Raw genomic sequence first — 27385 nt, forward strand, 5'->3', positions numbered from 1 at the left:
GCATTTTAGGAAAAGAGCATCTAGATTGGCACGGACGCTTTTCTGCAAAAGCACTTTTTGTGGAAAAGCGTCCGTGCCAATCTAGATGCGCTTTTCTGCAAAAAAGCCCCGATCGCCATTTTCGCGATCGGGGCTTTTTTTGCGGAAAACAAATCTGGGCTGCCTACACTGGCCGTTTTGCGCAAAAGTTTTGCGCAAAAGGACTTTTGCCCGAATGGGAGCAGCGTAGTATTTCTGCAAAAACACTGACAATCTTACATGAGATCGTCAGTGCTTTTGTGGAAATTCAAGCGGCCAGTGTAGACAGCTGGCAAGTTTTTCCAGAAAAGCAGCTGATTTTCTGGAAAAACTGGCCAGTCTAGACACAGCCTTAGGGTGGGGAGTAGTCTGTGAAGCCTGCTAAAGACAGTCATTGTTTGCTTCCCATTTCTTAAATAGAATTTCCCCAGGATGGGAAATCTTTGCTTAATTCCTCCTACCCCCATGGAAAAGTGCAAAATTCAAGATGGATTCCAACGTCAGGTGTCATGGTCACATGTCTTTGTAGGACCAACCATAGCCCAGGTTCACTGGAAAAACAAGACTATTCACAGGTAATAGTCTTGAGTACCAGGCCATTAGGTTTCTAAAGTACCACTAATGATTTTTACTAGCACATCTAGATTAATAAACATGTTTATACTGCGTATTTCTAACTTCAAATACAGGAATGATACGTGCACACAAATATAATATACACATTGAGGAGATTATAAGAACTCCAATGATAGATTTCATGCCTCATTTTGCATAAAGCATATTTGAATTATGAATATTCCTATTAAAATACATTTGTATAAGAATATGGGGGGTACAGTGTCACAAAATGATTTTTTAAAAACTTCTCTTTCCACTATGCAATACTTGTCACATTCAGTGCTGCAGGATGTTCCTCCCTGGGTCTCTGTTTCTGCCAGGTCTCCTCAGGAGCTCTGCCAGTTGCAGTTGTTGGCTTATTTCCTCATCTGTTGTGATAGAAAATACAGAAGGAATTGGGAAAAAGAACAGAGTACAGTTATTCATAAAATTAAGACTTCTGCCATAACAGCACATCCCTGCATGTGACAGATAGCAGCACCTTTCCGCTGGCTTTCTGTTTCAGTTGAAATTGATTGCAATGTACTCTGTTATTTAATATCTTTGGTCTCTTTTCTCTTGTTATAGTCATGTTACTGAAGATCACCTTGTTTTGTGTGAGTAGAGACGTGGTGAGCAGATGAATCTGTTCAGCCAAGCACCGTTCCAGTAATTAGCTAGCACAATGGAGCATCACAGCAGGGATGAGATGAACTCGAAAGAGGAAAGTCCACAAGTGTGGTCTGAATCTGCTGAACAGGAACAGAATACTGCTCAGGTGACTAGCTGCTCCTAGAAATTTCTTTAATTATTTTGTAGAGCCAGGGACTGGGCTGGGCTTGCTTGCCCAACACTTTTGTACTTAATTACCTGAAGCCTGCCATCTTGTGCTTCAAAAGATAAGCTTGAGAAGAAATCATATCCTAGCCACTCACTGTGTTTTCAAAGTAAAGTTTTAGCAGTTGAACTGAGTGTGAACCAATGCTGTGAAGACTGAGTTTGCAGACAGTCTGAAACAATAGCTCTGAGAGATATTAACTATTACTTTTCATTTTGAGGGGCATGATCTTTGGAACCTTCCACTGATTTTATCATCAGACCTTTGGTTAAAGTTTAAAATGCAGAAGGAGTAATGCGAAAAGGAAATATGTAATTTCCAGTGACCGCTACAGCCCATTCCTTCTTTTATGAGTAAGAATTCATTGAATTAGTTTAACTGATGTCAGTATGATTAATCACATGAAGCCCATAATACTTTGCGTAGTAAATTCCTACCACCATTTTTTTCACTGAAAGTGTAACATATTCATATCATCACACATCTTCTTTTCTTTAATTTTTTTAGCACTGATGTGGATCAGTTCAAAGCATCACTGTCAAGAGTAATACATATGCAAAAATGTTTTTAAACCGTGGTTATTACTGACTCTTAGATTTATAAAAATCTCATTTATTCAACATTGCGCATTTTTTATTCTTTGCATTCCACTCAGTTTGGACAGCAAAACTAAGATTGATCAGTTTCACATTAATTTCAAAGCAGTTTCTTCTTTAGTTCTTAAATATTAGTACGAAACTGTTGCTCAGGGTCTCAGCAGTGTAAAGAATGATTAAAATATATACTAAAAACAAATTTTGGCTGAATTTGCACAGGATTGTGAGTAAGGCCTTGGAATCCTGGTTGTCTGAATAACTTGCTCCCTAGACTTTGCAAGAAATTGCATTTCTCTGTAGCTCAACATCTCCAGCTGTAAAATGGGAATAACAATACTTTCTCTGGCTTTTGCAAAGGAGGGTAGTGCAGATTCATTACTATTTTCACAGCGTCCTGGAAATGAAAGGCACTGAATGAGTGCTAAATATTATTCTCATAATTATTTATTTTTGTTTGTTTGTTTATTGTTTGTAAAATTAGTGCCTAAATTAAGATGGACAGGTATTTTCTTGGAAAAAATTCTGAAAAGGGCAAACAAAATACATTAATTTATAACAAGCTTTAATAAAATTATGTGAATTTTATTTCAGACTCTGAAAGTTTAGTACCTACAGTCTAGCTAAGATACTTTGGAAATGGATACCTAAAATAAGATTCCTAATTCCATATTTAGGTACTTAAATAAGTGGCCCAGTTTTCAAAAATGCTGAGAACTCAGCTCAAAGTTGCAAAGAAGAGACCAGTTGCCTGCTGGCAACAAGATGGAGTACACCGATGGAGTACACCAACTCATTTCAGAAAGGCGACCAAACAATTGGACAAGTGTGGATAACAATTTCAGTCACAATCTGCGATATATGAACTGCTGGCCTGAAGGTGGAATCTCTGTATCCCATTAGCAGTGTTAGGAGCTATCAAATAATTTTTGCAATTATATTTTTTTCCAATCAAATAACTTTCTGCATGTACATCTTACAGGGAAATAGTTCCACATATCACATTCCAACTTTATAGTATATAGTAGTATCATTTGCAGAAGCATCATAGAACATGAGAACTGAAAGGGACCTCGAGAAGTCATCGAGTCAAGTCTGCTACCCAAATGGCAGGACCAAGCACTGAGAGGTGTCTATCTATCCTGCTCTTAAATATCTCCAGTGATTGAGATTCTACAACCTCCCTAGGCAATTTAGATATTTGAAAACCGCTATCATGTCCCCTCTCAGTCTTCTCTTTTCTAATCTAAAGAAGCTCAGTTCTTTCAGTCTTCCCTCATGTCATGTTTTCTACACCTTTAATCGTTTTTGTTGCTTTATGCCATCAGTACATTAATGAATTATTTTAGTTATTCAAATAAGAACTCAGTATTTACTATCCAAATACAGAACTGAATGAATGAAATAATATAAATCCACAAACCATATTAAAATGAATTGAAAAAGTATATATAAATGAACAAGCCTTGTTCTGTGTCACATCAACTTCTTTTTGCTAAAAGCAGAAGGGTGAAGAATGTTAGGAAGGACTGTGTATGAACATTTATGTCTCTAATTAAAATGCAGAGGAAAAAAGAAAGCGTATGGTGCTTTTTATGTCCAGGTTTTGGCCTGGCTGGCATTAGATTAGACTGCTTCATCTAAATTATACAATGTTTTTTGTGTTACGTCCATAAATAATTAGCTATGTAGATTGGACTTAGGAGATCTTTACATGTTGAAGATGGCTATTATGAGTGTGTTTGTGGATACTTTCACATAGGATATTTATTGTATATCATCTTCATTTCTCCTCTAGGTGCACTTTGTCCCTGAAGGTGGAGCAGTGGCACAAATTGTGTACAGTGATGATCAGGACCGGCCCCCTCAGCAAGTCGTCTACACAGCAGATGGAACCTCTTACACTTCAGTGGACACCTCAGAGCACACATTGGTTTACATCCATCCTGTGGAGGCTACGCAGGCATGTGTCATTCCACATCCATCCCCTTTTTGCCCCCTAAGGGCTATACAGAATAATAATTTAATTCAGGGTTAAAACCAGCTACCTACAAAGTTATGTGGTTTGTATAATGGCCATCAGCTATGCACAACTACCTCTCTTGAACCACTGGTGAAGAGGGAATATGTACTGTTCATTCCAATCAACTACATATGTTGTAATCACGCCAAAGCTATTAATCACAAAGTACTGGCTATTTCTCTTCAGTAAGATTGGATTGTAATTAAAACAGAGGTATTTTTTAAAACACATGTAATCCCTGCAGAAATTGTGCCCACACAATATTCCATAAAATGCTAAAAGCTGTAGAAGGACGTGAATACACAGAAGAGGAAGAAGTGCTGCTTAATCCATGTTTTTCTTGGATACAGTCTCCTTATTTTACACAGTGCTGTTCTGGTAATTAATAATAACAAGAGAGTCTGTACTTGTATAGCACTTTTTGTCTGAGGATCTAACCCAGTAGTCCTTATTTTGGCAAAACTATTGATTTCAGAGACCTGATATCTGTCCTGCATTTTTATTAGATTAAATAAGTATCTAATAACTGCTGCTTCTGATATCACATAAAATATATGCTATATATGTATGTATATTTTCTTTTGTATATATATTTAAAGGGAAAGAGATCTTGTTAAGAACAATTAATCCCTTTCGGTATGTCTACACTACCACCCTAGTTCAAACTAGCGTGGTAATGTAGGCAACCGGAGTTGCAAATGAAGCCCGGGATTTGAATTTCCCGGGCTTCATTTGCATAAAGCCGGGCACCGCCATTTTTAAATGTCCGCTAGTGCGGACTCTGTGCCGCGCGGCTACACGCGGCATGGAGTCCGCACTAGCGGACATTTAAAAATGGCGGTGCCCGACTTTATGCAAATGAAGCCCGGGAAATTCAAATCCCGGGCTTCATTTGCAACTCCGGTTGCCTACATTACCCCCCTAGTTCGAATTAGGGTGGTAGTGTAGACATACCTTTTGTTGATATGGCAGCATTAATATTAACATTGTAAAAGAACTGTGTTTGGCATATGGGAGTTGCCTTTTGCCTAAATTTCTACCTACATAATACAACTCTGAGCTAGTATATGCAGACTTTCTCATACTATCATGCATGGACTGCCAGCAGTCTGCAGATCCCATGCAATTTGAGAACAAAGTGGTGAGAGACTGAGGTATTGTGAAAGGAGATGGCTCATGAGTGGTAATTGCCTAGAAAGTTACTAATCAAATATTTAAAAAACTAAATATGCTGTAGAGTGTATAACTAGAACATTAACTTACATTTGAGCACAGTGCATTGTAAAGTACTGATTGCATTTTACAGTATCATGTTTATTCAGCATGCATCTAGAACCCTTCAGACTGTAATATTCTCAAATCTCAGAAGCCAAGCAGAGTTGACCTTTGTCATCACTTTGTTTTCCTGAGGTTTTCTCTTCCCAGAGAAGTGGTGTGAGAAGTGATCATGCTGGTTTACTAGGTGGCACTCCTTAGTCCTGAAACAATACTGGAGGTGTCATGTCTACAAGAATTTAAAAACTAACTTCCTGACCACTTGTACCCATTAAAGATTCCATGCCAAGTTCAAATATAAGAGTTGTTGGCTACATTTTCTTTTAAGGGGAGTTCCCTCACACTTACAGAAGGATGGAATTAGTAGTTTGTCTTCCATCTCCAGCTTCTTTGCTCCTCACTCAATTCCATTTTGGGTAAACGTTTTCCCTATCTAACGCGTCCTGTAATTTCAATAGAATCCATTATGTCTAAATTTTTGCTGTAAATTGTATTGTAGTGTTGCTATCAACTGTTAAACAGCTGCTGTATTTCATCCTAGAGGTTGTTACCCTTTAGCAATGGGGAAAATGATTATTTCATATATTCCGTCAGTAAGGTCTGTAAAGACCTTTTTGGGTATCTGAATGAAAGGTGATATATAAATGTAAAATTATTATCCTTTTATGGAACTGCTGCTAATTTAAGTTTACTTCCTACATATATACCGTTACTTGGGATAAGTTGAATACAGGTGCTACCCACAGTAATATGCACTTCTGAACTTCAATAAAATAAATAATTCTACATAGATTGCTTTTTAGCAAGAGGGTAACTCTTCTTCTGTGATTTGGCAGTATATGGAGACCAGCTTGATAAGCCTTTTTTGCTTTGTTTAGACTTTGTTTACAGATCCGTCCCAAGTGGCTTATGTCCAGCAGGATGCCACAACGCAGCAGGTGAGAAGCATTTTTTTTCCTGAAGGATCCTGTATAACGCAGTGAAACAGCTGTCGGAGCGTAAAGGGGCTCTGTTGTGGATTGCATATGCTATTGTGGATCTTGGAGTTATGTCCAGAACAAATCATGTTCTCTTTTAATAATTCAATACAAGCCTTTTGGTGATCATGAGAAGGAAGCCTTACAATAACAAGCCAGGGCTGTCTTGACCAATGTATGTATAAATGAGTAGAAAGATTATTAGAGAATTCAGCTTTAAACTTTAAAGGGGTGGTTTTGCTACTACACTGGCTTTTTCCTCCTTAATATTATGAAAATTGTTTGACAGCGTCCTTTCAAATGGGAGAATAGAGCTGTGATGATTTTTGTTTTGGCTAATGGCTGCGTCTAGACTGGCAAGTTTTTCCGCAAAAGCAGCTGCTTTTGCGGAAAAACTTGCCAGCTGTCTACACTGGCCGTTTGAATTTCCGCAAGAACATTGACTTCCTACTGTCTGAAAATGCTTTTGCGCAAGAGGGCCAGTGTAGGCAATGCGGTATTGTTTTGCGCAAAAAAGCCCCAGATCGCGAAAATGGCGATAGGGGCTTTCTTGCACAAAACCACGTCTAGATTGGCACAGACGCTTTTCCGCAAAAAATGCTTTTGTGGAAAAGCGTCCGTGCCAATCTAGATGCTCTTTTCCGCAAAAGCAAAACTTTTCCATTAAAAGCATTTGCGGAAAATCATGCCAGTCTAGACATAGCCTTGGTTTTTAGGTAGCTAAGACATCTAGGTTTCCTCCTTCAGGGTTTGAGCCAAGGACCATTGAAGTCAATGGAGTTTTTCTGCTGATCTCAGTGGACTATGGATCAAATTCTTAATTTGCCAAACATTTCTCAGGTATTTCCTAGGAAAGTGATTGTAAAGGCTAAATACTCAAATTGTTTGGTCCATGTCTATTCCAGGCTTTCTGCTTGGTGTGCTCACCAGTTTGAAATTGACTAGAAGTAGCATGAAATTTAGTGCTGTGGTTGTAAAAGCTGGATGATGTAAGGTATTTTTTCTGAGACAGTGAGGAAGAATTATTTTTCATTTTATCTAATATGTACCTAGCAATTGGAAAGTTCAAGGAAATGATAATAAGATAAAGTAATTTCACTTCTAGTTTATTGGTTCAAAGTAATTTCTGATTTAAAAATCATTTGATAGATATTTAGTGGCCTATATGAAGTAAGATGATGGGTTTTAATCAGTTCCACATTACAAAAGCTACCATTACAATTTATTCGAGCCTGCAATCTTATGGGTAGTTGGGGAACAGATTTGAAGGAATGAACAGACATGGAGAGCAAGCTCCTTTCTCACTGCTATGAAGTGACCCTCCAAATCTGGATTGAGGCACATTGGTAGACAACAGTGTGAAGGAAGCTTACTGCACTGTTGTCTGTGCTCTGTCTGTTCTGTGGATAGAGGCATAGTTGCCATTCTGGCATTTTTTACCAGTCTGGATTCACATTGAAAAATAACAAACAAACCCCACCATATTATTGTCCGTATAATCTGTTTTTTCAGCAGGCTTTTAGCTGTAAATATATGATCAAACTTAAATCCAGAAACCTTATATACACAAAGCAAGTTATGTACTTAAAACACAGCAAATATACTGGCTCACATCCCAACTCGTGATAATGATAGGATATACTACATGGGACCTAAGCATTTTATTTTTATATCCCCTAACCTCCCACCAAGGTCCCACCCATACACCAACATCTTTTATGTCATAACTTTCCCAGGCTAGGACTTCCATTTGTTTGTGAACTGTTATCATATCATTAGGGCGGCTGCTGCTTCAGTGAGTATTCTACATACACATTTCCTGTGTGAAATCTGAACTAATCATCACAGTTAAAATAATAATGAAGGCTCCTTTGTCTTTCAAAGGAACTTGATTTGAAAGAGCCATTCCAAGACTTTTGTTAAAAGTAATGTTGGTCCCTTGCAGTGCATTTCATGGAGATGAATGTAACAATGTGTTTGAAGTGTGATATATATGGAGGCTCTAATATGATATCTGCACAGACACAAGCTTTGTTTAAATCCTCATTGCCGGCAGGTCTGGAGTCATGCCACTGAATAATGCTGCCTATCGCATTGCCATTTGGCACCAGGAAATGTCAATGCCAGACAGTTAATTTCAGCTGTCTTCTTGGCAGCAGCCTGATAATTTTCACACTGTTCTTTGCAGCCATAATTTTGAAGCCGTTTTATAAATTAGACCAGTTAAAACAACAACAAACTCCAAGGAACTAGGAACTTGAGTATCCATGTATATTTTGAGGGGGTATTATCTGTTCCCTGAGGGTTCGTCTACACAGCAGTGTTATAATCTACGTCAACGCTACAAGCCATTATTTCAACATAATATTGAAATCATGTTGAGCTGGAGTACTTCTTACTCCACCTCCTGTAACCCCTATTTTATGAGGCGTAAGGGAAGTTGGAGGAAGAGTGCTCTTTTGTCAGACTTCCTGCTGTGTAGACAGCGCCAAAAGCCGAAATAAGCTATTTCGACTTAAGCTACGCAATTGACATAACTCAAGTTGCGTAGCTTATTTCAGCTTTAGCCCTGCTGTGTAGAAGTGCCTTGAGAGAATAATTTGCAGGCTTTTAGGGAATTGCACTAATTTACAGCTCTCTGTTATACTGGCCAATAAATCCATTCTGTTGTGCCCATTCTAGCTCACAGTAAAGTCTAGGTTCTAATATTATTTCTTTTAGAGCAGAATTAGAATTAGAAAATGTATACTACCTTTCTATATGTATATATCTATAAGAGGGACTTTCTCCCTTTCTATTCTTGACTGCATATCTTTTGTTCTGGTTTTAGTTCTCTCAAGGTCTCTCTATAGATGGGTGAAGGTTTGTGTCTCAATTGAAAGACTGCTTATAAAATTATAGGCAATTCTAGCACTAGTGCAGTGTGAATGGTTAGGAAAAGTGAAAGTTCAGACAGCACTGTGATGAGCATTATGTAAAATAACTGCATAGATAAGTGGAAAGCAGAAAACAATGCTAACATTTGGAATCTTCTAAGTTTTGAGTGCTCCAACTCTCAGTTTAATCTCATTATTATTAGTTTCTTTAATGCCCGTTGGTTTGTTTAAGGAAAAGAAACAGAGAAGAAATTAAGGAGCTATTTCCTTTGTCACAAGGGAATAGAAAAGGGTGAGAAATATGTGTATATGGGGAGAACCAAAGGAAAAACAAGGTCCCCAGTACACTACTTTTAACAGAACCCAGCTAGCTAAAGGGCATTTGAACACACTTGCAGCTAGCATGGTTTTAATCTAAGACTGGAAAGGACCTTAAATTAAAGTTGAAAGCTGGAGATAGAATATTCCAAAGCTGCAAAATTCAGAACCCGTTTTCCTCAAATTCAGGAATATATAAGTCCAGGTGCTTGGTTCAGGCCCATCACCAAAAACACCTTTCAAAGTCTGCATTTTTTCATGTTGCAAAGAAGCTGTGCATGCAGGGCACTGCCCATATTTAAATGACTGATGAAATGATGCAGTGCTAAAATGAGTGCCTATGATTTTAGGTAACTGTGCTCTTGCCTGCTGCTGCTCAGAGCATGAACCCTACAAACCTCTCCGTGCTCGGCAACGTTGCTGAATCCCCTCGGCAAATGGCTCTGGAGCAGGGGCCACAAACAGACAGAGTAAGTTGCCAGGACCCTGTTTCTTTTAAATGTAAAGGTACTCTGATTTTACTGCCCCATGGAAAGTGATGATTAAATACGTCTGAGTGACGTGGAAAGTGATGCAAAAAACTTTTTTTTTTGGTGAAGGCTTCTAGAGCACTCCACAGTCTCATCATGCAATGTGGAGGGTTTTTTGAGGGAGCGGGGGTATTTGTTCAATGTATCATTGAAACATGGCCTATGGACTGTTCTCTCTGAAGCAATCACTTTAAAATATTTTCCCAAGGCTTTGAATATCAAATTTAGTAATCTCTATTATTCTGTTTGACCAGTGTCTGCTGATTTCTTTTTAGTAGTCTATTAAGACACTTTATATAATCTTTTTGTTATGAGATGCCTATTTTGAAGTTGGGATATTTTGTACAGTGTGTAGAATTTACCTTTGCTTTCTGTGTGAGAGAAGAGAAAGAAAATCTTCATTAAAATCAGAACTAAAACCAAATACCATTTAGCTATAAAGAATCAGCCTCCTTGTCTTATGTTGTTAGGCATTTAGTTCTTAATTATCTGCTGCCTCATTGAACTCTGCCTGTGTGTATGTGCGCGTGTGTATGTGTGAGAGAGTGAGACTGTGAATTCTGCCTCTGTGTAGGGGTTGTTTTCATTTGCTTTTGTGGTAGGAGGGCGATTGTTAGAGACCCAAGGTACTTTCTTCAAGCATGGATGGGGAATGGGTTTTGTTCAGTTGCTAAGATCCAAAATTCTCCTCTCATTTGGTGCATCCTCCTGCTTGTCACTATTTAATGGAGGCGGGTAGATATTTTCACAAAGCTCCTACCCAGCAAGGGTCTCAATATAGTGAAGAATTACAGGACACAGCTTCAGCAGTCATATACACATGATTTCACGATCCCTCATTCTCTAGTTACCAAAGGAAACAAAGAGCTTTGATCCCTTCTGGATAGAAGAGCCATCTAACTCAGTGCTGTGAATTCCTTCCTCAGGCATCATTACCAGTGCATAACCAGGTATTACCTCCTATGGATGCAGTGGATGGTTCTGATCCATTAGCATCTCTGCAGAACCCAATGGGTACAATGGAAACAAAAGAGGAAGATGATGATGATGACGATGAAGATGAAGATGAAGATGAAGACGCGGAAGATACTGATTTGGATGAATGGGACCCAGATCCACCTCGACCTTTTGACCCCCATGATTTATGTAAGTATAAGAGGAAGTATTTAATTTATTGCCCCTTTATGCTTCCCTGGTTGGTAGGTTTTTTTCTCTGCCATTTGGTAAGCGAAGTCAAAGACCATGCAGTGATTTAGAAATTGTAACCATGTTTGGATTGCACCTGCAGTAAATATTCTCACACCAGCCTATCTGACTTTCGCCTGGGGAGGGCAGGGTGGTGGGTTCAAGTCCTGCCCCTTCCTTCCCCTCCCCCCCCCGGAGGGATGGGACAGGACAGCCAACACCCAGGCTGGCCCCGGTGGAAGGCAGAATAAGGGACACCCTGAAGCTAAGGAGGTGGGGTGGCCTGGGGATAGGGCACTTGCCTGGAGAGGGCAGGGGGATGAGGTCAAGTCCCACTCCACTCTCCTCCTCTCCCTGGACAGCCACACTCTCCTCCAGCTGGAGTCCATGGACAGCTGCATTCTCCTCTAGCTGGAGCCTATGAGAAGCTCTCAAGGAGTGAGGGCACTGTTTGCTATAAGTAAATCTGGAGACTTCTCTTCTGTTTCATTTTAAGATGACACCCTACTTAAAGCATAAACAGACCACTGGCCTGACTGGTGTTGCACCTAAAGAAGTTTCTGACAAATAGTCAAGTCAGAGGTGCTTAAAGGAAGATTATATCTTGTGTGTAAGGGCCTTTCTTTATGCCCGTGCATGGGAACTCATGTCCATTATTTATGTCCTCTCTGTGTGTTTTGTAGGGTGTGAAGAGTGTAACAACGCACATCCCTCGGTGTGTCCGAAACATGGACCTTTGCATCCAATCCCAAACCGGCCAGTGCTGACCAGAGCAAGAGCCAGCCTCCCCTTAGTACTTTATATAGACAGATTTTTAGGGGGAGTGTTCTCCAAAAGACGCATTCCCAAGCGCACACAGTTTGGCCCCGTGGAGGGACCGTTGGTCAGACAAACTGAACTGAAAGACTGCTACATCCATTTAAAGGTAACACTGTGCGTGCGTGTGCATGCGTGTGTGTGTGTGTGTGACAGACAAAGAAAGAATGAGAGAGAAAGAGAACGAGAGAGAGACCTTACACTCCTTGTTTTTCATGCCCTAGAGTCTGTTGTTCTGACTTTATCACAGATATTCTCCTGACACCTTCATATCAGTGCAGTGCAACTCTTCCCAACCTCATACAGCAGAGAGCTACTTGTCATCCAGTTAGACTATTGTGCTCTGACATACGTGTCTCATGACCGTGGGTATGATGTTTCACTTTTAGTACAGGCTAATTTCAAGTACCAGCACAAACTTTGCAAATCCATCTCAGGACATTTTGCAGGCATTGCTTTGTGGCATGCTGTGACTTTAGTTGGCTACATTTCTTCTTTCCGCCCCCTCCTCCCCTGACTTCTAGAGGGAAGGGGGATCGTCTTCCTTTTTTAAGTCTGTTTGGATGGAAGAGGAATGGTTGAATGTCTCTGATCTTTTTGCTTACTGATTTGCGAGTAAGGAGTACTCCTTTATTCAGTGGAGGAGAGGCCACAAAGAGCCTTGAGACTCTGTAGAGGCACAGCCTGAAGATTACTGGTCCATCTAAACTAATACATTAGGTCTTCCCCATCTCTGGCTTCGGTGGCCTATTTACAGTGGTACGCCAGGTATAGAAATATGGTCAGTGCAATGAACATAATGCTTCCACTCACCATCTGTGAGTGGCTTCATTGGCTTTGCATGTCCCTGATGATCCTAGATTCCACCGGTGTCTACTTTTAGGCACCTTTTTAAGTTACATCTATTGCCAGAGTCCTGTGGGCAAAGTGAAAATCTCAGCTCTGACTGCATTACCTTCCTCACGGAGAAGCTGTGATTGCCAGAACAGATTTTAAAGGGCTCCAATTCCTTTGTATTATGTGACCACTGTGGAACATTGACCACTCTGTGTATTTTGATTTTTGACTCAGGTGTCTCTTGAGAAGGGCGACAGAAAAGACAGGGATCTACAAGAGGACCTGTGGTTTGAGCTGTCTAGTGAGGCACTTTGTAATTGGATGATGTTTGTACGTCCAGCCCAGAACCACCTGGAGCAGAACCTGGTGGCATACCAATATGGCCACCATATTTATTATACAACAATTAAGAATGTGGAGCCCAAACAGGAACTGAAGGTATGAGACGTTCACCCTTCATAACTCTCCTTTATATTGGGAAAGAAAGTGAATCGAATTGTATAAAAATATCCCAAATACTCAACTCATTTATGTTCCACCTAAGCTACAAATTGAAATCCTGTTATTGCCAGGTCCCTGGACCTGGTTAACTCAAGTGTATACAAGGCCTTAAACATTAGGGCTTATTGCTCTAAAATAGTCTGAGCAATTTCTTAACTTACTTAGCTAGCCAAAACATATGGGGACCTGATCCACAGCCCACTGCAGTCAGGAGAAAAACTGTCATTGATTTCAATAGGCTTTGGATCAGATCCTGAATGAGGAAACTTAAAATAAATGTGTACAAATGAACTTTCTCCCTCTCTCTCGCTCTCCCTCTTTAATAGTGTACTCCTAGCTAGGAATGTAAGCGACTAGTTAACTAGGCCCTTGACTAGTCACTTCTTCCCGCTCTTGCTGCCTCTGTCAGCAAGTGGGGGGAGGCAGCAAGTGGGGGGAGCAGGAACCAGTGTTGGGGGGGAGCTTCTTATCGCTCTCTTTCTCTTCCTCTTTGTCCCATCTGCCACATGTATGTCACTGGTTGTTGGTGTTCTAGTATTCTTTAAAGTAATGAGGTCTCTTGCTTCACCCAACTTTCCTGTGACTTTTGCAGCTTATACTCCACACATGCAATTTAATTTTTATATTTCTACTTGAAAACAATATGAAGTTACATTTTTCCTAGATTGAAAACATTTTATTTTCATGTAAGTTAGGGATGTTAAATATCGGTTAATTGAATAGTTGATTAACCTCATTAATTCTTATAGAATAGTTGAGTAACCTATAGGCTATATCAGAGGCAGTGGCACGGGATGCCAGGCAGGAGCTGGTCCGCAAGGGGAGTCAGTTTAAAAACCAGCTCTCCTTGCAGACCTGCTGTCTGTCGCCCTGTGCGGGGTGACGGCAGCCCCTGTCCAGTGCGGGGTCTGAGCTCCTGGACCCGGCACGAGCCAGAAACGAGCCAGCCTGCCAGCCTGCCTGGCTCCAAATACACTTTAAATGCAGAGTCACTGCTGACCAGCCTGCTAAAAAATTTATTGGGGGGGGGGGGGGGCAAAGGCATGTACTATATAGCAGTAACTGATAAGCTTTTGCTTATTAGTTAATTGGTTAATTAACTACACTATTACATCCCTAATGTAGATTAGCATGGGATGATTGGGAGAAGCTGCTTTAATTTCAAATATCCATCTTGAGAACTAGGGGGCAGGTAGAAAGCTGATTGCTGTTGTCAGGAATTTTCTTGCTGTTCTGTTTCTTCTCTCTCTCTCTCTCTCTCTCTCTCTCTCTCTCTCTCAGGCCTTCTCTACACACTTGTTTCAAGAGTTTAACAAAAATTTCTTTTAAACCCATGTAGTTAAACTAGAGCAAAATCTGGTATATACACTTTTATTTTGATGAAGGAGTGACACTTTTTCTGTTCCAAAAATGCTGAATTAATATAAGCCTGGTTTGAAGCAGTTTAAGAGTGTCCATATGGCCTTTTGTTCCTGTTTCACTAAACCAATGTGAAATCACACTTTGGGTATAATCAGCATATATTTGCATGTAGATAAGCCTTTAATCTTGTTTTGTGCTTTAGAAGTGTCATTTGGGAGTAAAAAACAGGCTGATAAATAAGAGTTAAAACAGCTTCATTGTATATTTTCTTTTCTCTAATTAGATATTCATGAAACAGTAAGTTGTGTGTGGGAATGGAGCCAGGAGGGTCATTAAAGCAGAAGCTCACATTGCTTGTCAGACTCATAGACCTTTGTTATTAATGAGCTGTTAGTTTCCGTTTTCCAGAAATGTTTGTCCTCTCAGTGCGGTGCCTGGGAAAGAACAAATACCTGCTAATGACTCCAGCATGAATATCATTTTAGGCTTCTGCATAGAAATAAGATTCGGCCCTCCCAAAAGTGAAACACACAAATGTATCATAAACAAAATACAGGACTATGTAGCACTTTAAAGACTAACAAGATGGTTTATTAGATGATGAGCTTTCATGGGCCAGACCCACTTCCTCAGATCAGATAGTGGAAGAAAATAGTCACAACCATATATACCAAAGGATACAACTAAAAAAAATGAACACATATGAAAAGGACAAATCACATTTCAGAACAGAAGGGGGATGCGGGGGGTGCGGGGGGGGAGGGAAGGAAGGTGAATGCCTGTGAGTTAATGATATTAGAGGTGGGGAAGGGTAGATGTCTGTGAGTTAATAGTATTAGAGGTGATAATTGGGGAAGCTATCTTTGTAATGGGTAAGGTAGTTGGGGTCTTCGTTCAGCCCCCTGCGGAGAGTGTCGAATTTTAGCATGAATGCCAGTTCAGAGGATTCCCTTTCAAGTGCAGATTTGAAAGTCTTCTGAAGTAGGATGCAGGTGAGTAGGTCATTAAGACAGTGTCCTTTCTGGTTGAAATGGCAAGAAACTGTTTTTTCTTTGTGATCCTGTCTAATGTCTGTTTTGTGGGCATTGATTCTTTGGCGAAGTGTCTGAGACGTTTGTCCAATGTACATAGCAGACGGACACTTTCGGCACATGATAGCATAGATTATATTTCTGGATGCGCAGGAATATGTATTCTTGATCTTATAACTCACTTGGTTAGGCCCAATAATGGTGTCAGCAGAGTGAATATGTGGACAAAGCTGGCAACGGGGTTTGTTGCAAGGGAAAGTACCAGGGTTGGTATTAGTGTGGTATGTCCTGTGGTTGTTGGTAAGAATCATCTTGAGGTTAGGTGGTTATGTATAGGAGAATATGGGTCTGTCTCCCAGAGCTTCTTGGAGTTTAGTATCCTGTTCCAGTATAGGCTGTTGGTAAGAATCATCTTGAGGTTAGGTGGTTGTCTATAGGAGAATATGGGTCTGTCTCCCAGAGCTTCTTGGAGTTTAGTATCCTGTTCCAGTATAGGCTGTTGGTAAGAATCATCTTGAGGTTAGGTGGTTGTCTATAGGAGAATATGGGTCTGTCTCCCAGAGCTTCTTGGAGTTTAGTATCCTGTTCCAGTATAGGCTGTAATTTATTGATAATGTGTTGGACAGGTTTAAGTTGGGAGCTGTAGGTGATGACAAGTGGTGTTCTATTGTTGGTTTTCTTGGGTCTGTCAGCTAATATCTTTATGGCTGACCTAGAACAACGTTTCCTCAATTTCCATCCCCTTTTACCCCTTCTCTACTTACGCTACATCGATGACATCTTTATGATCTGGACGCATGGCTAAGAAACACTGGAGACATTCCACAGAGATTTCAACAACCTACACCCCACCATTAACCTCAGTCTGGACCATTCCACACGAGAGATCCATTTCCTGGACACCACAGTACAAATCAACAATGGAAAATTGGACACCACCCTCTACAGAAAACCCACTGACTCGTACAGTTAGCTACATGCTTCCAGCTCCCATCCAGCACAAAGAATCAATGCCCAACACAAATGAATCAAATCTGCACTTGAAAAGGAATCCTCTGAACTGGCATTCATGCTAAAATTCGACACTCTCCGCAGGGGGCTGAACAGAGACCCCAACTACCTTTCCCATTACAAAGATAGCTTCCCCAATTATCTCCTCTAATACTATTAACTCACAGACATCTACCCTTCCCCACCTCTAATATCATTAACTCACAGGCATTCACCTTCCTTCCCCCCTCCCCCCACATCCCCCTTCTGTTCTGAAATGTGATTTGTCCTTTTCATATGTGTTCATTTTTTTTAATTGTATCCTTTGGTATATATGGTTGTGACTATTTTCTTCCACTATCTGATCTGAGGAAGTGGGTCTGGCCCACGAAAGCTCATCATCTAATAAACCATCTTGTTAGTCTTTAAAGTGCTACATAGTCCTGTATTTTGTTTCAGCTACACCAGACTAACACGGCTACATTTCTATCATTATTCTAAATGTATCATAAGTCTGTCACTGGAAAGTCTTTGTCTACACCAGTGTTTCTCAACCAGTGGTACAAGTACCCCAGAGGTACTCGACAGAAGTCTGGGGGGGGGGAGGGTACGTCAACACAATCGAAATTTGGAGAAAACTGAATTTTTGTTTTGAGTTTTTTATAGCATTTTATTATTTTTGTACTTTTTACACCCAAAAATTTAATCACCCGCCCGGCTATGATTAAGTTGTTTAAACAAATGTGTTGCAACAGTAGAAAAAAATTGTGCATGTCTGAAAACTATAGGTACTGGGGGTACTTACAATTTTTTTTAAAGGTGTACTTTATAAAAACATGTTGAGAAACACTGGTCTACACTACAGCTTATGTTGCAAGAACTTATGTCGCTAAGAGTTGTGAATAACTGCCTCCTACCCCAGAGAGACATAAGCACCAGTGTGAACAGCTCTCTAGCTGCCCTCCCCAACATTGGGGGTGGATTAATTAAGTCAACTCTTTCCATTGCCATAGTGGAGCTACACAAAAGATCTTACAGAGTCACAGCATCTGTGCAGCTATGTCGCTATAAGCTGTCTAGTGTAGTCATAGCCTAAAATCCCGTTTAAGGCTCATCTTAAAAAAACATTTGTAAGGTCAGTCTTTTTAATGAGATGGGTTGGTAACCTCTGAAACATCACTAGAACCCTGACTGTGATTGTCTTTGCTGAAATCCTTCTCCAAGATTTAGTTTCTGTTTTTTGCTTTCTTCTCTTCTCTCTTGATTAGGTTTCCTAAATCCCTATTCTCTAAATTACAGGGAGTCCAGGTTTTTCTTTACGAAACAGGGGCATGATGTTCTAATCTACTATTATCTCAGATGCATTTTAAAATTAATCTCAGCATGCCCTGCTGCGTATTGTCTGTAAAGAGAAGAACAACCATTTTGTCTTCTTCGAGTGATTGCTCATGTGCATTCCAGTTATGTGTGTGCATGCAGCGTGCACGTGTCGTCGGAAGTTTTTCCCTCAGCAGTATCCTTAGGGCCAGCGGGGAGCCCCCTGGAGTGGCGCTGGTATAGTGGCCCATATATACCCCTACTGGCCCCCTCACCCACTCAGTTCCGTCTTACTGCCGTGACGGTCGTTGGAACAACCCTCAGCTCATCTAACAATAGTTGTCTTCAGTATTGTTTGTTTCTTCACTTAGCTTAAGTACCTGCAATTAAGTTAAAGACTCTTTTGTTGTTTGTTGTTTTCATTGCTGCTCCCCGCCGCGGCGCGCCGTGTGCCTGTGGCAAGGCATACCCGGCCCGCAAGGCTTTAAGTCCTGCAAAAAGTGCCACAAGCCTATGCCCCGTGATGACCCTCATTCCTCATGCTTAAAGTGCATGGGGCTCCTCACAGAAGCCTGCAAAATCTGCAAGGCGTTTAAGCCGTGCACGAAACGCGAGAGAGTCGCGTCTTAAGATCATCCTTATGAAGGCGGCTGTCCAGCTGGTACTGACATTGGAGTCGGCACCGGGTCCTCACAGCGCACCGGTGTCAGTGCAGCCCTCCCCCCCGCACCGTGCCTACAGAGACCTCGATACCAGTCTCAGTCTCCAGCATCGCAGAAGAAGAGGAGGCCTAACAGGGGATGGTCCCCTGCTAGACACACGCCACCCATGACCCTCCTGCTGCTCCTGGACCTGATTACTCAGGACTCGGGCAGGCTCCACTACCCAGACCTGCACTCGCTGCATTTGACAGCATGTAAGCTCCATGGCTAACGGCTGAGGAACTTCAGTGCTCAGAATGGGTCCAGGAAGTATTACTGGGTAGCAGAAAGCCCTCCACTAGGACCACATACCTGGCTAAGTGGAAACGGTTCTGTATCTGGGTTGCCCAAGAGAGGGTACACCCACAGCGAGCTGTGATCCCCTTGATCCTGGATTACCTGTTAGACCTCAGGCTCCAGGACCTTTCTTCCTCCTCTATCAAGGTTCACTTGGCAGCCATTTCGGCCTTCCACCCAGGGGAAGAGGGGAAAACTCTGTTTGCTAACCCAGTGGTCAACAGGTTTCTGAAAGGGTTGGACAGGCCTGTCCCCCAGTGGGACCTAAATCGGGGTCCTTTCCAAACTTATGGGATCCCCGTTCGAACCTTTAGCGACATGTTCCCTTCTATACCTGTCCTATAAGGTGTCTCTCCTGGTGGCACTCACATCTGCCAGGTATCCGAACTCAGGGCGCTCACCTCGGATCGCCTGTACACAGTGTTTTTCAAAGACAAGGTTAGGCTCTGCCTCCACCCAGCTTTTCTGTCCAAGGTAGTGTCTTCTTTCCACACCTTTCAGGTTATTTTCCTGCCAGTCTTTTACCCCAAGCCGCATGCATCTGGGAAAGAACAGGCTTTACACACTTTAGATGTGCGCATGGTGTTAGCTTTTTACTTAGACAGGACAAAACCATTCAGGAAGTCACCTCATCTCTTTGTGGCCATTGCTGAATAGGTGAGGGGTCAACCTGTGTCCTCCCAGCGGATCTCCTCTTGGATAACCGCTTGTATCAAGAAGTGCTATGCCCTAGTGGTTTCAAAGGTTTGTCATAGTCGGGGGTGATAGTGGGGTAAGCTCCCACTATCTATAAAATGCTCCCATGGCATGCGTCTCCAATACCCTCTGACAACCAAAGTCCAGCTCCTGGCCTTCACGTATGGCTTAGTTTTTTAAGTCCGGCAAAACTGTTTGTACTGACAGGAGAAGGGGCGAAGGCGGGTGACTGGCGCCTTAAAACCAGTTGCTTCGGGCAGGTGGGGCTCATGAGTCTGGGAAGGCCACCCACCTAGGAGAAGGGAAACCCTGATTTAAAACCTCCGCTGCCTTGCGATACCTAGTTATGGGAAAGGCTTTGGGAGTAAACCCTGAGGAAAAATCCGGAGATGGAGCCCCTAAGGCAGTTTGAGGTTGTACTCAACCTCACTCTGGCAGCTCCTGCGACGACATTGGTGCCAAGCTGTACTGGCTTTCGCCTTTCCCTTGGGTTAAATCAGTGGCGTGGAGAGGGGGATCCTGCTGCTGGGCATCAGCCGGTTCTCAACTTACTTGCCCAGGCCTACGCCCTGGAGAGGACACTCCGGCATCGCTTTCTGAGCGGTGACACAACACGGGAAGCAGCAGTTACTGGTATTAAGCCACTGCACTTGATTGTCGTAGAGTGAGGCACCAGAGGTGGCTTCCGACGGTGGAAGAGGTCTTCGGATCTCATTGGGCAGCTACTGCCTGCCTCAAGCTGGGCAGCCCCCAGCCAAATAGGTGCTGCCTCGCCATGGTCCACTTGCTCCACTGGATGTGTGGGGCTTAGGGAATCACCAACAGGTGGATCGTTAACCTTACACCAGGCAAAACAAACAAGCGACAAAGTAATCCAGCCTTCAGGCTGGGCACATGGAAAGTAAGGACCATGTTCTTCTTCAAGTAGTGTCCCCGTGGGTGCTCCACTGTAGGTGAAGGGTTGCCCTGAGCCGCAGATCGGAGCTTTGTATAGCAGTTTCCCCTGTTGAGTCACGCATGCCCAGGAGGCGTCTCGAGCCCTTCCCGCCTCCTGAGGAGCGTGACTCATCCCCCTCCCTTTCAGTTCCTCTTTAACCGCCCTCGTCAGCGGACGGAGCACTTAGGAGCTCCCTGTCAGATTATCTGACTGCTTTCCTCTTACTAATTTAGGCATAGTTTAGCTTCCCCTGTTATCCTAGTTACTCTTTCCCTGTTTCTTTATTAAAAAAAAAAAAAAAAAACCTAGAAATAGGAAAAATAGATTAGTTAAATCCCCCCCCTCAGGGGGGACTTGAACTTACCTCAGACCGAGACTCTGGTGAACCGGCTTTCTCCCGCCTGTCAAACAGGAAACACATAAAGACTTAAAAAAAAAAAAAAAAAAAAAAAAAAAAGAAGAAGAAGAAGAAGCAAACCACATAAACTATAACAATATAGTAATTTCAAGAGCGAGAGAGCCTGCAATGTCCGGCTCCTCAGGGTTTAAAAAGTGCGCTCAATGCCGGGACCCAATGCCGGCTTCAGACGGCCACTCTGACTGCATACGGTGTTTGGGGGAGACTCACTCTCCACACAACTGTACCCACTGCAATTCCCTGACGGCAAGAGCCAGAAAAGACCGTGAGCTCTGCCTCAGGATGATTTTATTTGAAAAAGCTCTACAGCCTGCGGGAGAACAATCTGCACCGCAGCAAGAGCCTCTGCCACCTTCCAAAAATACCCCGAGACCCAGGGCATCCCGCTCTCTTCCAGCCTCTTCCTCTCGCAAACATAGAGGAGAGGCACACCAGCATGGGAAGTCCCCTGCCACTAAGGCTTCGGGGCGATCCTCCCACTCCGCGCCGGTATCGGGGCGCTCAACAGCTGAGCGGCCCCGGGAGCGCTCTAAGCAGCCGGCACGGCATGAAAAGCCGCTGCCGCTTCAAACTGCGGTGTCGCTTGCAAGCATGGGAAGCGACAGTCCCGGCTTTCAGTCGTGGACTCAGTACAACAACGAGCGAAGTTTCCACAGTATAGGACGGGCAATGCAGGACACCGCTTTCAGTCCCGGCACTGCTTCAAGCCTCTGCGGCACCCCGGGACCATTCTCAGCAGCCGGCACGGCATGAAAAGCCGGCGCCGCTTCAAACCGCGGTGCCGCTTCACAGCCCGGCACCGCTTCCAGCCCCGGCGCTGCTCCAAGTCTCCGCAGCGCCGAAACCTACATCGCGGCTTAAAGCTGCAGTGCCTCTTAAAGCCACGGCACCGCAGCAAAACAATGGGCAGTCTACGAAGCCTCTGGCAACAGCAGATGCTCCACTGGTCCTCCCACAGCCAGACAAGCAGCCAGATAAGACTCCTAGGGATCAGCCCCAACAAGAGACTGATCCATACAGTGGACATCATGATCTGTGCCTGCCCTCTACTTCTTACTCTCCTGAGGGGTCTCCGTCAAGGCGATCCCCTCCCAGATCGATGTCACCGTCGTCTCTCCACAACGCTCCCCTTCCTGATGATGACCACCACACGGTCTATTCCTCACGACATCCATCACCTGAGAAGGCTCGCTCTCACCATTATAGGGCTCCGCCACAACATGGCCCATGGCACCCATACTGGCCTTACCCACCTCCACCTTATCCACCGCAATGGGGACCGTGGGAACACTGGGAGCCATATGGACACCGCTCCCCACCTTGTTCCATTGCATCCTGGAGAAGTTTGCCTCGGCCACAACCCCTAACTCCAGCAAGTTTTTCGGAGGATGAGGTGGAACGAATCTCAAACAACGACTCAGATACTCAGTCAGTAAACATCACACACTCTGATGCCCTGGATGCACAACCAGAGGACGCCGTAGTACCACCAGACACTGGAACGATTGACGATCTGAAACAGTTCCAAGAACTATTCAAGAGAGTAGCGACAAGCCAGAATGTCTCCCTGCAAGAGGTGCAGAAGAAACAATATCAATTGTTAAAGAATCTACATCCGACACTACAGGGCAAGATTGCCCTACCGATAGACGAGGCAATCATGGAAACTTCAGAAGATCTCTGGAAGACGCCTGCATCTATCCAACCAACTAACAGGAAAATTGACAGAAAGTACTTTGTCCCCTCAAAAGACAATGACTTTCTCTTCACTCACCCACAACCTAATTCACTAGTCGTGGACTCAGTACAACAACGAGCGAAGTTTCCACAGTATAGGACGGGCAATGCAGACAAGGACCACAAAAAGTTGGACTCCTTTGGCAAGAAAGTATACTCCTCTTCAACCCTACAACTCAGAATATCAAATTACTCTGCTCTTTTAGCAAATCACAACTTTGACAACTACTCAAAACTGGGAGAACTAATGGCACATCTCCCCGACTCCAAAAGACCCATCTTAAAATCAATAGTTCATGAGGGCCATATGATCGCCCACGCCGCTCTCCAAATGGCAATGGATGTAGCTGACACTGCAGACCGAGTTACAGCTACAGCGGTGGTGATGCGTAGAGCCTCTTGGCTCCAGTCATCTGGAGTTCCACGCGAACTCCAGCCCAAAGTGGAGGACTTGCCATTTGACAAACAAAAGCTATTTGCAGCTACTACGGACGAAATGCTCCATAACAGCAAAAATTCTAAGTCCACACTTCGCACGCTAGGCATGGGCACGCCACCATATAAACGCAGACGATACACTCCATATAATTCATATAATCGATACCGATATGGACAATACAATCGACCACAGAGGCCTTATGAGGACAACAGACCAAGGCAGAGAGGTCCCAGAAGGCGACCCAACCAAGCCCGCCCACCAGCCAACCAACCATCTAAGCAGCAAATTTGAACATTTGGTCGAGGGTCTGCAAGACCTCCCACTCGATCTCGCACCTCAACATGGCCATCTATTCAACCACCGTTTGCTTGCCTTCCTCCCACAGTGGGAATCCATAACATCGGACTGCTAGGTCCTAGAGATAATTCGAGTGGGCTATACCATCCCTTTTATTTCTATCCCCCCTACCCTTCCCCCTACCCCGTCCCTTTTCAGGGACCACTCTCACGAGGACCTTCTAAAACAAGAAGTCAATTGGCTCCTTGCCATTGGGGCTATAGAAAGGGTACCTCGAGAGTTCCACGGGAGGGGGTTTTACTCAAATTATTTCCTGACCGAAAAAAGAACGGGGGGCTGGAGACCTATATTGGATCTCTGCAAATTGAACAAATTTCTCAAGAGACAGCGTTTCAAGATGGTCACTCTTTCCACAATCATTCCTGCGCTAGATCGAGGGGACTGGTTCGCAGCCCTCGACCTCCAAGATGCCTATTTCCATGTAACCATCCACCCCGCCCACAGACGCTACCTATGCTTCACGTTGGGACTGGACCATTTCCAGTACAAGGTTCTTCCCTTCGGCCTCTCATCAGCCCCGAGGGTATTTTCCAAGGTACTGGCGGTTGTAACCGTGTATCTCAGAGGGCAGAACGTCATCATATTTCCCTACCTAGATGATTGCCTCCTAAAAGGATCCTCATACGCCGAAACCGCCGCTATGATACATACGACCACAGCCCTCCTCAGTCGTGTAGGCCTTCTAATCAACCAAGACAAATCAATTCTGTACCCGGTTCAAGATATAGAGTTCATTGGCGCACGCCTGGACTCACTTACAGCCCGGGCATACCTACCTCAACAATGGTTTGCAACCATGCAAAAAATTATAAACGGGATGCTCGCAGTTCCTACCACCAGAATACTTACATGCCTCCAACTAATGGGACACATGGCTTCCACCACCTACGTAGTCCACCATGCTCGTCTGCACTTCCGATGTTTCCAGCTCTGGATTGCAGCCGTTTATATCCCATCACGACACCCTCGAAACAAAACGGTTACTATCCCACCAGACGTGCTCGCATCCTTACAATGGTGGACAGTGTCAAACAATCTTCTGGCGGGGGTTCCGTTCCAACAAATCGAACCCACTATTCAAATCACCACAGACGCTTCCCTGCTCGGCTGGGGTGCACATATGGATGGCCACGAAGTTCAAGGCAGGTGGTCCCCAAACGAGACACTCTTACATATCAATCTCCTCGAATTGAGAGCAGTAAGAAATGCCTGTGCACACTTTGCCTCCGACATCGCCAATCACACAGTCCGCATCCTAACAGACAATATCTGTACGATGTTCTACATAGACAGGGTGGAGCCCGCTCCCGCTCGCTATGCACGGAGGCTATTTGCCTGTGGAATGCGTGTATCCGCAACCAAGTAACCCTCATAGCATCATACCTGCCCGGAGTGAACAATACCAAAGCGGACTCCCTCAGCCGAAACTTCACCACGGACCACGAATGGGAGTTACATACGGAGGTGGCGAACCCAATTTTCCATCAATGGGGATGGCCATTGATAGACCTCTTCGCTTCTACCCAGAACACCAAATGTCCCCAATTCTGCTCGCGTGTGGGACTTGGCAAACACTCTCTGGGGGATGCCTTCCTAATCAAATGGACAGCCCCCCTACACTACGCCTTTCCTCCCATACCGCTCATCCCAAGAGTTCTGTGCAAGATCCTGAGAGACAAAGCCCTAGTCATCCTGATTGCACCATCATGGTCTCGCCAAACCTGGTACCCATACCTTCACAGGCTAGCGGTCCAGCCACCCCACCCACTACCATACCGGATGGACCTACTGTCTCAGGACAACGGCAAGATACTGCATCCACAACTCAATACCCTGCACCTTCACGCATGGCTTCTCTCTGGTTCTCGGAGGTAGAAGAGCGCTGCTCCCAGCGAGTAAAAGACATCCTCCTCCATAGCAGGAGGCAGTCTACTCGGAAAACTTATCAACAGAAATGGACACGTTTCTGTCATTGGTGACAGCGAGCCAAGGTGGAACCCCGTGCCTCACCACTAAATACCATCCTGGACTACACTCTGAAGCTTAAGGCATCAGGACTGTCAATCTCCTCTCTAAGAGTACACCTCGCTGCAATAGCAGCATTTCATACCTCAGTAGACGGCTTCTCCATTTTTAACCATCCTATTACGAAGAGATTCCTCAAGGGGCTCCAGAATGTGTACTCACCACATAAGGCCCCACCCCCTTTATGGGACCTAAATCTTGTTTTGAATTGCCTCACCAGACCTCCCTTTGAGCCACTGGCAACAGTACCACTTCCCTTCCTTTTTATGAAAGTCTGCTTCCTATTAGCCATTACCTCCGTCAGGAGGGTGAGCGAACTCGGAGCACTAATGTCAGAACCTCCTTACACAGTTTTCACTAAGGATAGGGTAATACTGAGACCCCACCCCAACTTTTTTGCCAAAGATATGTACAGAATTCCACCTCAACGAACCGATCGTATTACCTACCTTTTTCCCAAAACCGCATTCTTCGCAGACAGACGCCAGCCTGCACACTCTGGACATCCGGAGGGCTCTGGCCTTCTTCCTAGAAAGAACAAAACCATTTTGTAAATCCGAAAGACTTTTTATTTCCATTGCTGAACGATCCAAGGGGACACCAATATCATCGCAACGAATCTCAAAGTGGATATCGACATGTATAATCAAATGTCACTCTCTGGGCAATAGACCGTTACAATGCCCACCACGAGCACATTCTACTCGAGCCACGGCCGCTTCTACAGCCTTTCTGGGCAATGTCCCCTTAAGAGACATTTACCGAGCAGCAACATGGTCTTCAGACCATACTTTTGCTAAACACTACGCTATCCTTCCACAACTCAAGAGCGATTCAGCAGTTGCCACAGCAGTACTCTCTACCACTGCTAAACAATGACTCCGGCTCCCTCCAGCCTTACATTGAATACTGCTTTGTTGTCACCTACAGTGGAGCACCCACGGGGACACTACTCGAAGAAGAAAAGGGAGTTACTCACCTCGTGCAGTAACGAGTGTTCTTCGAGATGTGTGTCCCCGTGGGTGCTCCACGACCCTCCCTACTTCCCCTCTGCTCGGAGTCAAAATTCTCGGGCGGAGACGAGGAACTGAAAGGGAGGGGGTTGAGTCACGCTCCTCAGGAGGCGGGAAGGGCTCGAGACGCCTCCTGGGCATGCGTGACTCAACAGGGGAAACTGCTATACAAAGCTCTGATCTGCGGCTCAGGGCAACCCTTCACCTACAGTGGAGCACCCACGGGGACACACATCTCGAAGAACACTCGTTACTGCACGAGGTGAGTAACTCCCTTATTCCGGGCCTTACTGAAGACCTACAGATCATTAGTAATCCCTGGAAGACAGCCGTCATTAATAATGAGCTGAGAAGACTGCGGATGGACATTGTAGCCCTCCAGGAAACAAGGCTATCGTCCTCTGGATGTCTCTGGGAGAAGGATTTTTCCTTTTTCTGGCACGGGAAGCCTCCAGAAGAGACCAGGGAACACGGTGTTGGCTTTGCAATTAGAAACAACCTAGTTGGCTCAGTCATACCACCAAATGTGGGAACTGAGAGAATGCTGAAAATCCAGCTTCAAATAATCAGTGGGCATGGCCAACATCTTCAGCATTTATGTGCCTACTTTAACTTCTGCCCAGGAAGATAAGGACAAGTTCTATGATGAACTTAGTATTGCCATCAGTGAAGTATCTTCCC

General features: G+C 44.0%; 1 protein-coding gene and 1 long non-coding RNA gene across 6 annotated transcripts in view; one reads left to right on the forward strand and one right to left on the reverse strand.

Annotated features, from left to right (window-relative positions):
• LOC102452223 (PR domain zinc finger protein 10-like) overlaps positions 1–27385 on the forward strand; it is a 103318-nt gene that overhangs the window by 17650 nt on the left and 58283 nt on the right. For all 5 annotated transcript variants that reach the window (XM_075909729.1, XM_075909728.1, XM_075909727.1 and 2 more), the window contains exons 2-8: positions 1204–1393; positions 3845–4009; positions 6223–6282; positions 9866–9985; positions 10972–11191; positions 11914–12155; positions 13118–13321. In XM_075909729.1, coding sequence (XP_075765844.1) covers positions 1301–1393; positions 3845–4009; positions 6223–6282; positions 9866–9985; positions 10972–11191; positions 11914–12155; positions 13118–13321 — 1104 coding nt within the window. In that variant the 5' untranslated portion in view covers positions 1204–1300. The remainder of the gene's footprint in view (positions 1–1203; positions 1394–3844; positions 4010–6222; positions 6283–9865; positions 9986–10971; positions 11192–11913; positions 12156–13117; positions 13322–27385) is intronic.
• LOC142820543 (uncharacterized) lies at positions 216–26794 on the reverse strand. Its single transcript, XR_012897764.1, has 4 exons — positions 26671–26794; positions 26141–26219; positions 21080–21116; positions 216–1004 (listed from the first exon to the last, which is right to left on the reverse strand). It is a non-coding gene; the product is annotated as an uncharacterized LOC142820543 (long non-coding RNA).

Source organism: Pelodiscus sinensis, chromosome 26, assembly GCF_049634645.1.
Source record: "Pelodiscus sinensis isolate JC-2024 chromosome 26, ASM4963464v1, whole genome shotgun sequence".
Classification (NCBI taxonomy): Eukaryota; Metazoa; Chordata; order Testudines; family Trionychidae; genus Pelodiscus; species Pelodiscus sinensis.